Source organism: Scomber japonicus, chromosome 5 (genome assembly GCF_027409825.1).
Source record: "Scomber japonicus isolate fScoJap1 chromosome 5, fScoJap1.pri, whole genome shotgun sequence".
NCBI lineage: Eukaryota > Metazoa > Chordata > Actinopteri > Scombriformes > Scombridae > Scomber > Scomber japonicus.
In genome coordinates, this window is record NC_070582.1 from 25,736,516 (window position 1) to 25,754,067 (window position 17,552).

The 17,552-nt window shown below is 42.1% G+C and overlaps 1 protein-coding gene across 1 annotated transcript; it reads right to left on the minus strand.

Moving 5' to 3' along the window:
- Positions 1 to 1,041: 1,041 nt before the first annotated feature.
- Positions 1,042 to 17,172, minus strand: nup205 (nucleoporin 205). Its single transcript, XM_053319431.1, has 42 exons — positions 17,092 to 17,172; positions 15,765 to 15,907; positions 15,440 to 15,611; positions 15,102 to 15,246; positions 14,795 to 14,954; positions 14,242 to 14,470; positions 13,972 to 14,136; positions 13,670 to 13,845; positions 13,415 to 13,531; positions 13,097 to 13,234; positions 12,814 to 12,964; positions 12,343 to 12,548; positions 12,011 to 12,193; positions 11,666 to 11,716; positions 10,945 to 11,154; positions 10,600 to 10,837; positions 10,313 to 10,502; positions 9,969 to 10,089; positions 9,638 to 9,719; positions 9,344 to 9,508; positions 9,081 to 9,205; positions 8,801 to 8,915; positions 8,322 to 8,471; positions 7,934 to 8,008; positions 7,642 to 7,799; positions 7,432 to 7,512; positions 7,124 to 7,315; positions 6,775 to 6,976; positions 6,321 to 6,419; positions 5,978 to 6,126; positions 5,466 to 5,657; positions 5,192 to 5,313; positions 4,791 to 4,923; positions 4,001 to 4,127; positions 3,794 to 3,867; positions 3,503 to 3,628; positions 3,103 to 3,229; positions 2,682 to 2,854; positions 2,369 to 2,498; positions 2,042 to 2,170; positions 1,855 to 1,931; positions 1,042 to 1,572 (listed from the first exon to the last, which is right to left on the minus strand). The coding sequence occupies exons 1-42, from the start codon at positions 17,117 to 17,119 to the stop codon at positions 1,420 to 1,422; spliced, it is 5,979 nt and encodes a 1,992-aa protein (XP_053175406.1). The 5' UTR covers positions 17,120 to 17,172; the 3' UTR covers positions 1,042 to 1,419.
- Positions 17,173 to 17,552: the final 380 nt, after the last annotated feature.

Below are 17,552 nucleotides of genomic sequence, written 5' to 3' on the forward strand. Positions count from 1 at the left end.
GGTTTTCTATTTAGATGCAAAAGCAGCACAATCATAGATAATATTAACAAGCTGGTGCAAGAATTGTAAATGCTGTAAGTAATTTTATTATTTAAAGTAATTTATAGAGTATGACAAGCATGATCTGTTCAAAGTAGCACAAATTTGTTCCCTCACCGTCGGCTAAGGGGTGCAGAAATATGTTTTTCCACTAACTTGTTTAACTCGTCACCTCTGGTTCTCCAGTGTGACAGCAACCAGCTAGAAGCGCTGGACAGACTGTAGGGGGGAGGGAAATGTGCCTATATTATCCGCAGTTAGTGTGTCCATACATATGGTCACATTCTCAGCGTTCCTCCTGTGATCAATGCTGGTGCTCACCCGAATCTCAACCCTCATAACTAAAATACAATTAAAAAACAAGAGCACAAAACTTCCCTGTCTGTAAGGTCTGAATGTATATCCAGATTTTTGTGTCCTTTAATCTCCTTCTCCAAAGGTTTAAGAATCTACGCACTTTAGTCTTATAAAGTGTAAAGCAAGATTAAACATTATTTATGTGGATCTAGCCTGTTTGTAATGTTATTTTCACAGTTTCTATCAGGGCAGGTTAAAGCAGTGTTGAACACTTTGTGAGCCATCGTGATGTTACTTTCACACAGAAGCCTTTTTTTTGGTTCCGTGTTTTGCTTCTCCTGATACGACACTTCACTATGAGTCACCCCAGACATGCAAATAAAAATAGGTGAAGTCGGCATATTCTGTTTGTCAGAAGTGGTTGACTCTCTGGAGAAGTATGTGATAAGTGAAGCCTTTAAAAAGAAGCATGATACCTATAGCTGTACGAGCCAAAAGAAGTATGAGCTAAGAGAAATGTCAGAATAAAAGAAGGTAATCTTGAACAGGAAAGATTTTTCTATTCATACACACTTTGTATACTCGCCCAACTCAATGTCAGCATGCTATGACTCCAGTTTGCCATTACCAACTATTTTAAAACTTAAATGTTCTGATATTTTTGTGTGTGTTGTCTGTGTGAATAAGACAAGCATGTAACAGATTTAGAAAACATTTATTTTCACAAAAGAAAAAAAATCAGACCAAACAAGAATATCAAATTCATCTTAACTACAAAATAATTCATAAGTGTCCTGCAAGTTACGTTTTCTCACTTCTTCGAGGAACGCTCCTTGCACAGCATTCGTCAACATAATTTTGACTGGTTGTTAAGGATGCACCACATGCTGTGATGGCGTTAACATAACATTATAACTCAAGAGAACAAGTGAAAGAGTAAAAAGGAGTGATGCTGTCAGAAAAAGCAAATTGACAAAAAGTCAGAGTCCTTAAGAAAGTTTTGTGGTGTTTTGATTAAGTAAGAAAGGAGGAAATTGAGATGTTAGCCAGTCTTTCTTTGTTTGTGTGTTGTGTGTGTCTGTCTCAGCTTTTGGCTTGTCGCAGCAGGCCTCTGATTCTGCGGACCAGAGCCTGGATGAAGGTGTACCTGGAGCGGACTTGGCTGTATAAGCCTTCCACCTCCAAAAGCTTCCGCTGCAGAGCCTCCCCGAAACCTGCACCCATGTCACTCTTCAGCTACACACACACACACACACACACACACACACACACACACACACACACACACACACACACACACACACACACACACACACACACACACACACACACACACACACACACACACACACACACACACACACACACACACACACACACACACACACACACACACACAGAGAGGAGAAAAAAGAAGGATTAGGATTACTGTTTATATATTACTTATTTAGTGTCAAAGTATATTCAAATGTGCAACATGCTCATGCAGCTAGTAACCAGTTTATAGCCATTTCTTACCAGGTCTAGATCTTGCTGACTAACTCGGGAGAGACCGAGTCCACGACTTGCACTCGACTGCAAACCACCAAATGAGTCTGAAGAAAATAAATATAAATAAAGGTGATTACAAATCAAACTGAATGCACCCAAATCCACAGCCAGTGAGCAGAAACAATTAAAACATTTGTGTTTCATCTTGTCTCACCATCTGTCAGGCGTGATCTATATAAACTGGCTCCAGGTAGCAGGGAGTCCTTGGGGTCAGTGGGGGTACAATGCAACAGGTAGTACTCCAGGTGGCGCCACAAAACAAACAAGCAAGTCTCGATAACATCTGAGGAAGAGGCAGGTTAAGGCATTTCACAGCGACTCATTACAGAAAACTCCATATGGCAAACTAGCCTAAGATAAGGGAGGAGTTGATTTTTAATTCTGGCACGCTAAAAAGAGGTAAAAAAAAAAAGAAAGAAAGAAAGAAAATAACTTAGTTTAACACTGTTTGTTCTCTGACTGCAACTGTGCTGAAGGATACAGGAGCACAGGGCCAGCAGCTTGGCTCTGTTGTTGATCAGCTGGACCAGTCGTCTCTTGGCCAGCAAGCTCCTCTGGACTGATGAGATTTTCTCCACCCCTCCTGGGCCTGAAACCAGGCCTTGGCACAACTATAGAGAAGATGTCTGTGGTTAGAACTGAAGACAATACATACTGGAGCCAATACGATCCTTAAAATAAAGCAAGGATGCTTCTTTAATTCTTTAATTAACGTAACCCTGCAAACTAATACAAAGTTGTTTTGTGTGTGTGGGTGTGAGACAGAGTGGATTAGTGTGTTGGTCCATCATTACCTCCTTGAGCTCCTCAGGAGGCAGCTGATCCAGGCTCTGCAGCTTGCCCAGGCTCTGTCTGTGACTCTGGTGGAACCGGAAGAAATCAGCAGCACTATTCTTGAGCAGGTATAGGACCAGGCCCAGGCTGGGGGCCCGAGAGTGAGCCATTGATGGCAGGGTTGACAAGAGATCTAAAAGATAAATTAATAGAAGAGCTGCAGGGTTCAGTCTCATACTTGTGGAAGTAAATAAGTGCTGATGATGAAAGCTAAAGAACCTCAAGAGATTTTGGTTTTCGAAATGAACAGATCAGATTTCAGACAATGAGAAAGACTTAATTTACAATGGGAGAAACTAATACAATAAAAAAGTAGAACATTTAGTTTGTTTATGTACAATTCCCTTTCCCCTTCTTGACTACGGGCAGATTATCACTGACCTGCACGGCCTCCATCCCTGCCAGCTGGCTCACTGCCAGAGGGGCTGAAGAGACAGATGCTGAACTGAGCCTGAGCTGAGCTCTGCAGCAGCAACGTTTGGCAGTATTCCATGATGTTAGCACACACCTGGGGACAGAGGACAACACCACTCAGGTCACTGACATTGGAGAACTGATGAATAATCATGAATATGGAGATTAGACTCCACACACATTTCAATGCAATCTTCCCACTGTTGATTGCAATGTTGGTATACGTAGTGACTTCTATTTGCTTAAAAGGGAAGTCACTGAGAATACAACTCAAGGAGACCAAACCGTCACCCTCCCTCACCCATATAACTCTCATTACTCCATTAGTAATCTATCTCTTATTACTAAAGAACACTTTTCCTCAAACCTGTTGCATGGCAACTTCCATCTCCTCTCGTTCTGCTGACTCTCCAGGTGCAGCAATCTCAGCCTGCTTTAGCAACCTCTCCCGCTCACTGCCTGCCAGACGACCGAGCAGGGACAGACACAGACGCTAATGAAAAAAGAAAAGAAAAAAACACACACATATCAGCAAAAGCAAGGGCATTAACAGGGATAGAGAAGTTGGCAATGGAATGGATAAGAAAGTTGTAAGTGAGACTGTCCAAAAGACTAAAGAAACATGTATATTATATGAAAACAACACTAGCAATCTAACCTGGAATCTATTGATGTGACCTTGGAACTCCATAAGAGCCGCACTGTTCACCTCTCCGCCCATCTCAAGGGTACCTGAGAGACAAAGCAGTACATGATCGACACTGCTCACTGAGTCGCAGACGTGAATATGTGGTTTGCAGAAACTGGATAGCAATGTGAATAAAAAGAGACACTTTCAGGTTGATGTGACTGGTTATTTTTATACCTGGCAGAGCTGTCTTACTGATGATGCCAGTAAGCAAAGAGAGCTCCTGCAAAGCTCCCATACTGAGCTCCTGACAGCGCAACAGGGACTGAATGGTGTCTGCATGGACTATCAGCCACTGAAGAACCTACACACACACATAAACAGGGTTATCAAATAGTTCGAATGCAAGTTTACAGTTAAAACTAACCCTAACCCTTAAAACTACCTAGATACCAGAACTTGTGAGAGCACACACTGTGCTTTGTTTACTGTCAGAAATAGAAAGCCTTTGTTGTCATTGTATTGTAAATACAACAAAAGCACTACTCCTGGGTGGTGCATTAAAAACACAGTACAACACTCATCACACAAGTTTATAAATATATGCATATAAAAAGTATAGAGTAACAATGATAATAGATGTAGTATAGACTTAATAAGAAATATTGCACATCAATAGATGTGATTATTGCATGGTGTGAAAGTAATAAGAATGCTTTGATATTATTTCACTTAATCAGAGTAAATATTCAGGTGTAGCACATTAACAGTTTCCATGATGCATGTTAAGTTGCTTTCTGATAAATTGCAATTTCACGTTGTCCAAGATATGTCCTTATCCTGCTTTCTCTTTGCTGACCAAACAAACATCTGCATCATCAAATCCAGTAAGGGTAAACAGAACCTAACAGCATTTAATGATGTAATGGACTTATTATTAACCTGCTGACCTTTACAATTTTCACAGTTAAATTTACATTAAATACGTGAAAAAGACCAGTCTGTGTGATATAGTGTATATGCTTACCTGTGCTGCCCCCTGCTGGTGATTCATAGTGGTGGAGGTCAGGATCACCTGGAAGAGCCTCAGGGTCGGTAAAAGAATCTGCCTGTAGCGGTCCATAGGGCTTGGGATGAAGCCAGATGGGTCCCTCATCACTCTGTAGACCACAAGGGAACAGGACTGAAGTCAAGAGGGATATCTGACTTTTTCCTTCAGGGACAAGATGCTGATTAACATGTTCAAAATGTCCATATTTTTCTATCTGCTTTTATTGTATTTTAGTGAGGATTTTATTAAAAATATTTAGTTTCATTCTTTACACCAATCAATTGAGAAGTCAGATCTAAGTGTAAGAAATTATTCTTTTTCTAGGCATATTTTCACACTTGTAAAGACACTTTCTTCTTCCCTTTCCACATTCATACCTGTGTGCATCGCTGTCAGGCACCATGTCAAACACCTGGCACTCTATCAGCTGTGCCACCAGGCCACAGCGCAGCAGCTCCACAGCTCCCTGGCCCGTCTTAGCCACACGAGTCAGTAGAGCCTAAAAAACACACAGCAAAACTTGTTCCTTCACTATCCTGTACTCGACAGACAGACAGTGGTCTGCTGGTCCTGTGGGGATTTTAGGGTTAGTCTTTGGAACAAGTCAACACAAAGAAAACAGTGCTTAAAGTGAGCAGCAGTACTTCTCACCATTTTGCTCTCATAGATGTAGAGTGGTTTGAGAAGAGGGGGCTGAGGCGTAAGCAGGCTCTGCAGGGCGGTGTCATCCTGTCTCAGGCTTTCCACTAATGACCGCAGGTAGCCGCTGTTGCAGACGTACACCAGCCACTGATTCTGACGGTCTATGGACAGGATTCGGTCCAGCACGGCTAGAGCTAACATCTGACAGACAAGGGAGATGGGGAAGAATGATGACAAACTTGACAAACAGTTGTCAATTCTTTTTCTAGGCATATTTTCACACTTTCTTCTTCCCTTTCCACATTCATACCTGTGTGCATCACTGTCAGGCACCATGTCAAACGGTTGTGAATAAAATACAGCAGTGTTTGTCGCAGCCACTTAGACTGAAATCTCTCATGCATATTAAGCCTCTAAACAGAAATTTGTATATATTTTCCAGTGATAACACAATGTTAATTTCATGTCAGTGTGAGACTAAAACTACCAGAATAAGTACATGAGTCATATTGTGCTCTTACCCTGCTAATTTCATGGCCGTCGCAGGCGTCCCTGCACACCACCTCCATGAGGGCTTTGCCATAGCTCTCGATGATGGCGAGGTTCTCTCTCTGCAGTTTGGAAAAACCGTCTTCGGGAGCTGTGAGACGCTCCCACATTGCCTTCCCAGCTAGAGGCACAGACAAAGAGTTTCTCAGAAGACCACACAAACTCTGGACAGCGTCTCTTTGAAATAATAGAATGGGACTCATGCAAAATATGTCCAGCAGTCTGACAATTTATACGACAAAAACACATCAAATATAATTAAAATAAACTCTACATATTATCCGTAATCTGTCTTTTAATGTTTCTGTGTAGTACCTGTCTGCAGAGTGTCTGGTTCTTCAGGTTTCTGGGCGATTTGAAGGTAATACAACAGAGAGCCGTACAAGTGAGCACGCAGACGCTGGTATCCACCTCCTTTTAGTGCAAAGAACAACCATATTATAAAATGTAATCAGACTGATATTTATCCTAGTTAATATGAACTCAAAAGAGCCCTGAAAATGACGAAATCTGTCAGTTCACAGTTAATGTTTTGAAGCTCACACTTAAGAGCATTATAAGAGATCTGAATCTCCCACATAAACACAAAACTGCAGCAACCACTTTAAAATAAATAACATCAACCCTGTTTTAATAGCCATATGTTGAAAACTACAATTGTAAACAGATCTTGTATGAATGGTAATGACTCTGTCTCTAATAGTGTAGCCTGAATGGTCAGACATGCAAAAATGTGATTTTATGAGAGAAATAAAAAGTAATCACGAACCAGTACAAAGGATGAAGTCCAGCAGCTTGCGGAGGATCAGGTGTAGGGCAGAGTTGGCGATTGAGGCGAAGCCAGAAGATGTTTCTAATCCCACCCCTTGCTGCTGCTCAGACAGCACTGACTGGCTGAGGTGGGCAGTGAGAGTGAAGACTGCTCCAGCAACAATGGGCATCAGTTCTCCTGCTGCATCCTCAGATAATACCTGGACAACACACGGCAACATTTACAACTCTTACTCATGTAGAAAGTCACCTGCAGTGATGTAATGAATGCTGAATAAAATCCATTACATCCTTAATTATGTTTCTTACTACAAGTATGGAGTGGTTTTACAAACATCCTCACTGACCTTATCATGCAGGTCTAGCAGCAGGTCTCTGATGATGAGCTGTCTGTCTTCAGGAGGTATGAGATCAGCAGGGCAGGCGGTCAGCAGCGTCTCTACCAGGCTCCTCCAGGATTGCAGTGCGTGTCGTTTTGCACTCAGACTCCGACGGACACGGTTACGTTCCACCACCTGCTGCAGGATGGAGTTCACCTCCTAGGAGAATACACACAGCATGAAAAGAGATTACATTTAAAAAATGTCCAATGCCTGATTCCTGGCCCACACGCTAATGGGCGAATGTTACAACACACTAGTTTGAGTTCACTCACCTCCATTAACAGGGGTCTCTGTCCAATGGCTGCCATTCCTTGCAGTGCATTTACCTCAGCAACCAGCACTCTGTGAAGCAACTGTGAGGAAAATTGAAACATAATGACATAAAACTACAGTTCAATGGAAGATCAAACACAAAACAACTGTTTAACATGAAACAATATAGCAGAGAATGAGGAGATCACATGTTTAACCTACAAACTCACCTTAACATTGCACACAGTGTGTCCTTGCTCGTTGACATGCTCACAGTTGGAGATCACCTGCTCTATTTGAGTGCGCTCGAAGAAGTCTAACTGCAGCAGCTCTGGCATATCCTGACTGAACTCGATGGCATCCAGCACACTCAGCAACTTCCTGCGCACTGACGGGATCAAACCAGGACAAGATAAGAGTCAAAATGACTCTGGTATAACTCTGAAGAAACAAGGTCCTTAATCATCAGGCTGTATTTAGCTAGTTATAATCAGCAGAAATGGGTACAAAGGATTAACAAACCTTTAGAAACTGTGTCAAAGTGCAGGAAACCACTGACTGATCTGGTCTCTTCCTCCATTCCTGATTCTCCATCTGCTAAAAAGAAAAATGATGAGATTGTTAGGTTAACGCATTAAGTAGCTTTGTTGTGCAATCATGGTGATTGTTGTTTGAGCATGCATGTAAGGATGCACACAGTTCTTTTAAGTTACTATTAAGAATGGCATCTCATATAAATTTCTGTAAAACCAATAAAAGTGAAAAATAAAAAGGACAGATGTCATAAAAAAAGAAAGAACTTCAACGAGGGAAGTATAACATATTTATCCACTGAAAACATAACAATTAAGACTTTATATTTGGAGAATCAAACCTCTCTTCCCTTAAAAGACTTACAAACACCCCATACCTGTATGCTGAGTGTGTGGTTGGTCATCCAGCAGAAGACTGACAAGGCGTTGTGTGTGTGAACGCTGGCGGTTCAGCGAGGTCACCCTCAGCTCGATTGCAGCCGTTTTCATGAGCCAAGACATCTGTGATAGGGCTGCGATCTGGTTACCTGAGGGCAGCACAAAGCAGAGTCAAGGCCATGAGAAGAAAAGACAACGTGCTGTTATTGTATATTCAACAACACATTTCAACAGCGACATAAATACAGTCAACAAGGTCAAACGTGTGGATGGTAGTTTGGATTTTCAATGGTACTACACCTTTGTAAAATTATAGGGGTTCTTTATTTATGCCATTTCCTGGCTTTGTGTTTTACATTTAGATTTCAAGGACACACATTTTGCATTCATTATCTCCTTTTGGCAGGAAACGGATTATTTCTGCTCTTTTCATTACATATTTTAGGGCCAAAGGGATAAAGAGTGACCCTGTACTTACTGGGCAGGATGTAGGGTAAGTGCCGCAGGTGAGAGAACAGGAAGTCCTGGCTGGTCCTCAAATAGCGCATGGTGGGTCCAGATGTGTCTGAGCAGGCACACAGCTGGTAGATCACCTGAAAGAGGGAGATCAGTCATCAGATAGAGCACACAATAGTTCCAATTCCAAATGCATATTTATACAACAAGGCATGAGAAGCAAAAGTAAAGATGCTACTGAGACTGATCTACATGTCAAAGTCTGTCACATCTGAGCATTCAGAGTAGAAAATGGAGCAGACCTGATAGCAGAGCTCAGCGAGGTGTGGGGCCTGCTGTGTGAGTACAGGTCCAGATCGCTTCTCTGTGCCTCTCTGCAGCAGACTCAGGATGGCGTGCAGGCAGCTCCGTGGACATCCCAACACACCTGTAACACACAAAACGCATCGTGAGGTCAATTACATAATAACCCTCTGATAACTCTGCTACCTGAAAGAAATTATTATGCCAAAAAGAAAAGAAAAAAATCACAACAGCATGTCAGAGGCTGTGGTTGTGGTCTGACCTGGATCCTGGAGGTTGGTTGAGGACACAGGCTTCTTGACTTCGTAGCCCAGGAGATACAGGGCCAGATTGGGCGTCTTCAGCTCCAAAGAGGTGATGAGAAGGTTCAAGATGTGAATCTGGGTTTCGTGTCGTATTCTTGCCACTTTCTTTTGTGCGTCTGAGTCTGGGAATGTAAGAGGAAGGTGGGTCCAAGTGTGATCGTTTTAATACACAAGTTCAGAATTTTGCAGTATTAAAAACTAATGCAGAAGATGTTACAATGTTTAGGCAAATACTTGACAAATACTCTTACCATCTCCTTTCTCTGTTCCTTCCTCTGCTTCTTCGTTGTCCAGACACTCCACGAAGCCTGCCATCAGCTTGTTACTCACCGTCTGAGGGACAGAGATTGAAAAAAAAAAAAAAACTCAACAACTTTAACACATTAAAAGTAAAAATATGTTTTAAAAAGAACTCTGGGTTAATTTAATTGATTGAAAGGTCTATATCAAAAGCGGGATAAGTAAAATATGCGAGTAATAATATATAAAACTACTGTACAATATTTTTCTTTTTGCTTATCGTCTTGTAGAATAGCCTGTATCGTTATGTGAGAAGTATGTAGGCTTCAGACTTGCATGTACCTGGTCGTGTGTGAAATCTCCCACCAGTCTAGTCTGGATGTTGGGGTAGTTAGCGATACGACGCAGGATCTTGGCACTCTGGAAGGCAGCTTCTGGGTTGGAGCTGCTGTGGTACAGATACCTGCCAAGGGAAAACAGAACTTAGTTATCTCATTCTGCTTTTTAAAGAGTATAATTACTTGATATATGACCTGCAGTGACTCCTAGTCAGGTCTGACATTTAAAAACTCTACTAACTAGTAAAGAATGGAGACAGGAAAGACAAGCACGATCTGACTCAAAAAACAAAAATCACAACCACAGGGTCAGTATCACAGCGTGTGGCACCACCTGGATGCTCTTACCTGGCAATATTGACGATGTGATCAGCCCTGCGGGTTTGAGGACTGACCCCCTGTAGGAGCTGCTCTAATGGGGAAACCAGCAGGGAGGACTGGCTCTCTCTGAGGAGATCCATGAACACCACTTCCTTCTGCAGAGCCAAGTCCAGCAGGCACAGGCAGTGCAGCACCGCCGACTCCAAGTGCTTCTTACCTGTAGGGGAGGAGTAATGTAGCGTGTCGTCAGAATAAACAACTATACCCACAAGCGATCTCTCTTTCTCTGACAGCAGCTGCGTATGTTCTCTCACCAGGGAAGGGTGCATAAGTGTCCAGCTGGCGCACACCCTCCTCCAGCAGGCTGAGGCAGAGCGCCAGCATGGGCGAGTCGTTGAGCAGATGGAACATGATGCTGTGCCCGGGGGGCTTGTGGGCTTGGACCTGCTCGCCCTGCAGCTCCACCATCTCCTGGACAAAGTCTGACGGCTGCGGCTCGTAGTCTCGCAGCAGCTTGTGGAACACTTCCAGGACCGAGTCAGCAACCTCCCACTGAGTGAAGGCAAAGGAAAAAAAGAAAAATACATATGTGAAGGTAAAAGAGCACACGTACATGTTGCAGTTCGGTTACATGTCGTCATCTCGTAAAGACACTTTACCTTCTCAGCTGGATGACGATACGCTCTCGTGGGGAAGGCGAGGAACACAGAGTCACGCAAAAAGTTGAGGTAGGGCTGGAAGCCTGGCACGCGCAGTCCTGCACCCAAATTAACAGGCAGACTGCTCTCCACCAACGTGCTGATCAGGTGACAGAAGCCTCGTGTCAGCGGGTACTCCTCACAGCTCGACTCGATCTCATTCAGCTCCACCTGAGAGCCAGAAAACAAGTCAGAACGTTTGCCAGCCAAGTCTGTGACCTCCTAACAAGTGATATGACAGCTTCAACATGGAAGGGTGTTGCATGATAGGAGAGATTCTGATGGATTTTTATTGATGATCAGAACCACCACATAAAACAAGATAAATAATCTATTATGCAGCTTAGCATGAGAGACCCAATTACTAGAGCAAAGTGCTAATTTGACCACAAATGTAACATTTAATGACATCAACTCACATGTGTTTTGTCTGCATTATTTTGTATCGCATCACTTCTGAATCTTAAAAATCAGATTTGAATTTCTCCCATAGGGCAACATTCAAATGTTGTGTTGCTAAAAAAATTAAAACTGATCTTGACAGCTCCATGTAGTATAAATCTTTGCTGTTTAAAATGATAAACCTACTTTTTTACCTTTCTTTAACTGTTACTTCAAACTGAGTGGTGGGAATTGAGCATTTTATTCACTCAACACAAAACAACAACAACAAAACACTCACCTCAATTCCAGCTGCCTGCCTCTGCCCTGGGGCTCGCACTGTCTGAAGGATCTATGATAAAAGAACATGAAGTTACAAAACTTCAGAAGATTGACCACAAAAATACACCTGACAGCAAAACTCACACCAGTAAAAGAATCACATGTTTTTGACAAGAATAAGAGAAGAGCTGATAATTAAGATTGTTTCTTTTCAGCACTGCAAAATCTTTAAAAAAAAATGTAATACTTCAGCCCTTAATTGAATAATACAACTTTAGACTGGATCTTCAGCATTTCACAGAAGTCCATTATTCATATGACAAATGCTGTTAAAATGCAGCTGTATACATTTATAAAGGCCTACCTGAGTGTACTCCAGTGACTGCCAGAGAGAAGCAGCGATCTCTGGTGACTTTCCAAAGGCTGCCAGGCAGAGCAGAAGCTCAGCCTTCAGGACGGGCGGGACGCTGCACTGTAGCAGCCCCAACATCACTACGACGGGGGTCCACTGAGGATGCTCGCACAATGCCAGTCTAGCATTTTCACTCTGTAAAAACACACACAACATGCAAAAAATCAGATTATGAGTTAACTAAAACAATCTCAGCCACCAGAATATTAACAAGTTTTCCTACAGGCAATAAAACATCAACATAAAGTAATATGAACACAACAACTAATATCTTTGTGACATACCCATGTAATAATGGCAGTGAGTAACTGCAAAAATGAGGTGAGCCCTTCCAACTCTCTTTGGGTGATGCCCCTCAGTGGTGGGTGGCGGTACTGTGCTGCATCTGGATTTGGAAGATCTCTTCGCAGGTTTTCATGGTAGAGCATAAGGGAGTGAAAGAAGTGTTCCCAGGACACCGGGCTGCCTGATACTCCCTGGATGTTGTCACCTGCAGAAATGTACACCAAGTTAATTGGAATGTATTTGGATATGCATTAAACTGAAGCAATGGCCTTTTTCAGTCTGTGGTTCATGTCACCCACATTTCAAGTTAAACTGACACACTGACCCTGAAAGTACAGTCTTAGGATTTGATATGAAGTTTGTACATCTGCCCTTTCATAATAACTATTGAACAACATAATACAACAAAAAAAGTGGATACAATAATCGCAGATCAAGTCTTTCAATTTATGGCAAAGCTCTGATCTTACTGTGTGTGGCTCCATTGGTTTTGAGCAGGCTGAAGCAGTAGTGGGCACACTGAGGACCATTGGCGAGACCTTTTAGCATACGGAGATAGGGTATATAGAGGGTGGAAGGCAGAAGGTCTCCCATCTGACGTACAAACTTGGACAACACCACCTGCACCAAAGAACAGGAAACAATAACAACAGAAAGTTACATTTTGGCATTTTAAAAAAAATACATTTTACAAATATTGTCTGTGTCAGCACAGTCAGACTTTTGCTGGGACAAGGAGAACACTACCCATACCTGTTTATGTGGAGGCCTTTGCAGTGCCATTCCCAGATAGGATCCCTGCAAGGAGGTATGCTGGAGTGACTCTGTGGGACACCAGAACTCCAGACCCAGCTCCAACCCAAATGGGTCCTTACTGTAAAACTCTCCTATCTGAAAAAAACAAAAACAAAAAGGTGCCCACACAGTGACTAACAAGTTAAATCTAAGCATTTACCGCTCAAGATTTTCTGTTGTTAATTTTCTACTTAGTACATCCAATCTCTGTATCATTTTGAAGATAACGTCATCATTTAAATTAATCATGCACAAAGGTGTGTAAAGAAGACTAACAAGGTTCATGAGGTGGTCTAAATCCTTGCGCAGTGACGATGGAAGCTCACTGTCCATCTGTAGGGACATGTGCACCAGACGGGCATCCTCATCCGCACGGTTACGTAGTTGCTTCACCTACAAAAAAAACACAACAACAAAAAGGAATTCAACTTCATAACCAATCAGATAATGTGTAATTCTGGCAAGTGGCCTTTACAACATGATATCCATACAAATACATTGATGTAGGAGGACACCTATTCCATCACTCACCTTCATTGGCATTAGTGCCAGGAAGTCGGTGATGAGTGAATGAAGGCGGCGGATAAAAAACTCTTCGTGTGCAAAATTCTCACATGCCAGAATGCCCTCCTTCATAAACAGGAAGACGTCTCCCAGTAGAGCCTGGTCAGCCAGAGCCTCATCTGCCTCAGTGAACTCAACCAGGGCTGCACGGCACACACATGCAAACATACTACGTTTAAATTGTGTATATTTTTACATTTCTTCAAAAGGTTTTACTTCAAATGGTTAGAAGACATATTCAATGCATGTCCAAGAAATGGGAGCCTTACCAGAGCCTTGTGGTAGCTGTGAAAGGACCCTCAGAGACAGAGCCCAGGCTAGCCGACACACAGCCTGCAGACCTGGAAGCTTCCATGGCTGTCCGTCCATCAGACGACTGTGCACCGCAGACACATACTGCCTCTCTGTCAGCAGGGGCAGCGCCTGCAGCAGATCTACAGACACACAACACACAAGTTCAAAGTTTGTAGTGGATTTAACAAGTGACGTCAATAAAAAGGTCAACATGAAGACAGTGCAGGTGATAAATGTGTTTTCACCTTCTCTATCTTCAGTCCCCTGCTCTATGAAGCTGACATCCAAGCAGTAGAGCAGCGCCATGACAAGAGCCAGGTTCACACTGTCCAATGAGCCGTCAGCTTGAGCTGTCACTGTCTCCAGGTGGCCAATGAGAGCCAAGGTGTCATCTTTAGTCAAAGGTGATTGGCAAGTCCATGAAAACAGACTGTCTGCCAGGGCCTGTCGACATTCTTTGATGAGGTCAGAAACCTGGGGAAGAATCAAAGTTAAAAATACTTCAGTCTATAAATCAATTAGCAGCCAACTACTGAATTAATCACCAACTATTTTCTTTGAATAATTGATTAATCAGTTGGAAGAAAAAAAGAAAAGAAAAAAAAAGGTCCAAAATCAGATTACAGCTTTGCAAATCTCAACATTTTCTGGTTTATCTAGTTTTCTAAGATATATTTGAGTTTGGAAAGGAATTATTAGTTGTTAGTTAAATACTGTCAATATTCCTCTTTGTGTGTTCATGATAAATGTGAACAGGATTACATTTGAGTCAAACTAACACAAAAACTTTGCTCCCACCTCTTTCCTGTGCTTTTCATTTCCGAGGCCTCGCTCCTTCTGCAGCCGTTCAAACTCCCGCGTCACACTAATCTCTGACACCAGGGTAAGGATGCGTTTCGTCAGACCCTGGCTCACCAGTTCATCTGTAAAACGTGTTGTCAAAGCCACCAGCTCCCCACTAAGTGAGAAAACAATCAATAGTACAGGTGATTATGTGAGAGTTTTAAAAATTGAAATAAAAAAGGAAAATTACTTCACGTGGAGCTTTTTAGAATTTTAGTCATTGTTTAATACTAAAAGCAGCATGAGGAGACAGCATTATTACCTCAGATCAAGGGTGAAGGTCTTTCCGTGGCGTGACTGGATTAGCGTGCGCAGAGAGTTGGCTACACAAAGTCTCCCATCCCAGTAGAGGAGCACAGCCACTAGTCCTCGTGTCAGACCTGGAAAATGGGGCTGCTGGTGTTCACCTGGAGAAAAACAAAGATATTCAGAGAATCAAGTATGTGAAATATCAGCCATCTGTAAATCATACAAGGCTTTCTCTCCTTATCAAAAACAAAATAGCCACTATAAACACAAATGAGTGAACACAACATAATACACCACATTTGTATATTTTTTTATAAATACCAAACTTGCATTTCATGTGTTTTTCTTTACCTGCCAACAGAAGTTCCAAAGCTGCCAGCTCTCCAATATCAAACAGATCACTGAGGATGAAGGCCTCTGAAAGAAGCTGCTCTGGAAGGAGACGTGACCCCTGCTGACCTTGGATGGCGATGCCTTCTGTGCTGGCTTTACGCACCTTCTCTCTCTGCTCTGCACTCTTAGGCTAAAAATTATATTGGATGTTTCAGACACAGTTTAAATTGAAAAATGAGTCCTGTCTACACACAGACCATTGCAGGCTACACAGGAAGGTTATTTTAACATTCAAACATGAAATGTCCATCATGTCACAGTTTGTGTTAGTGCAACATCTCACCGGGTTCTTAAAGAGTGACAGAAAATGCGGTTTGTGTTTCTTCAGCTGCAGGTCGAGGAGGTGGACGCTCTCTGGCTGCCTCCTCAACACAGCACCGTCCACTGTCTCCCACAGCTCCTTCAGTGGCCCCCACAGACTGGCTCCTACATGAAGACATGAGCTCTCAAAGGTCTTGTCTCTTCACACATGCACACACCTGACTTCTAGCGCTCTTCTTATGTTTCTAATAACCATACTTGTACTTATTTAACAGTTATTCTATTTTAAGTGTGTGTATGTAAGTGTGTGTTTAAGCGGAAGGCATTCATTCATTCATTCATTCATTGGCACTGACATCTCTTGCCCTGTGCATCTCTATGATTAAACAAGCTTTCTTAAGATAGTTGTGCTGTGGATAATTACACTGACAGACACTAAACCAGAGTTAAATTCCTTGTATGTGTAAACATACTTGGCCTATAAATATGATTATGCTCAATAAAGCCGTTTTAAAATCTAACGTAGTTGTCTCTGACAGGTCTGATTTTGGGAAATGACTGCCTCATAACATTGACAATGGGTTAGTGTTGTGGTTCTGATGTATACATCTTGTGACCATACGAAACGGACGATCACCAATTAACTTACCTTAATATTAAATTACTTAATCATAAGCATTCCTTTACCTTTTATGTTTGTTATTGTAGTTTTCGGTTCGTTATTCACTTCACACAATTAATAATGACTTGCCATGTCTAGTTATCGTTACCACTAAGAGACAACTATGAAGTTTGTACAAACAAATCAGTCCAAAAGTAAACAACTGACACTGAGAGGAGCACCGAGCTGAGTTCAGTTGGTGGCTAAAAAGAAGCGGACTTTAATAATTGTAACATTAGTCAGTTCAAGAAGGCGTGACACAACAAAACAAACATGCCACACATGCCAAATATTTCTTTTAACAAATCAGTTTGTTTCAGTTTTGCTTCCAAGTAAAGTAAACTCGTCAGTCGAGCCTTTTAACGAGTGTTGGAGAGGTTCAGAACAGTCAAGCTGCGTGAATAGCCTTATTTTAATGTAAAAACATGTTAGGTGTAAATGTGTTTGTCTGCCAACTACGTTTATGTTTAAATCAACGCTAACCTGGCGTTGAGCTGCAGGCTAGGCTAGGTTAGGTTAGCCTAGCAGCCTTGAGTGAGCTCTCACCATGTGGTCAAAACATTGGACACAAGACAAAAACGACACTATAAGAGGAACATGTATATGCTTAGCTGTGAAATATCATTCAGCAACTGTGACTGGAAATTAACGCAGTTATGTTACTAAATAAAATAAATATAGTTCATACCCGAATTTACCGCCATCTGCGCCGCCATGATACACTCTGAAAACTGGACGGAAGCGTCTAGTCTTGTGCCGGTGTGAAATTTAAAATAATCACGTTTTCATAAACATGTTTCTGTCACATTAGTTGAACAAAAAAATGCCACCTCTCATTTTATATGTATACTGAGTAAACAAGCCAGCTACATCGTTTTAATCAGCACTGCAGTTCTATACTATCTCTTCAGGCAAGGTCCTCACACCCCTTGGATGGGAATTGTAGTCTTCCAGCGCGGATGTAGCCTAAAAGTAATTTATCTGGACTTCTTGTATATTTTATGTTTATTTACTATCTTACAAATCTACCTCTCGTGCAGATAGTATTTTCTATTAAGCAATTATTCTGTTTCACTGTGACACGTTAATGAACCACACGCGGAACAAATATTTGTTCCCCCTTGGGTTGACTCGGACTATTTTGACGTA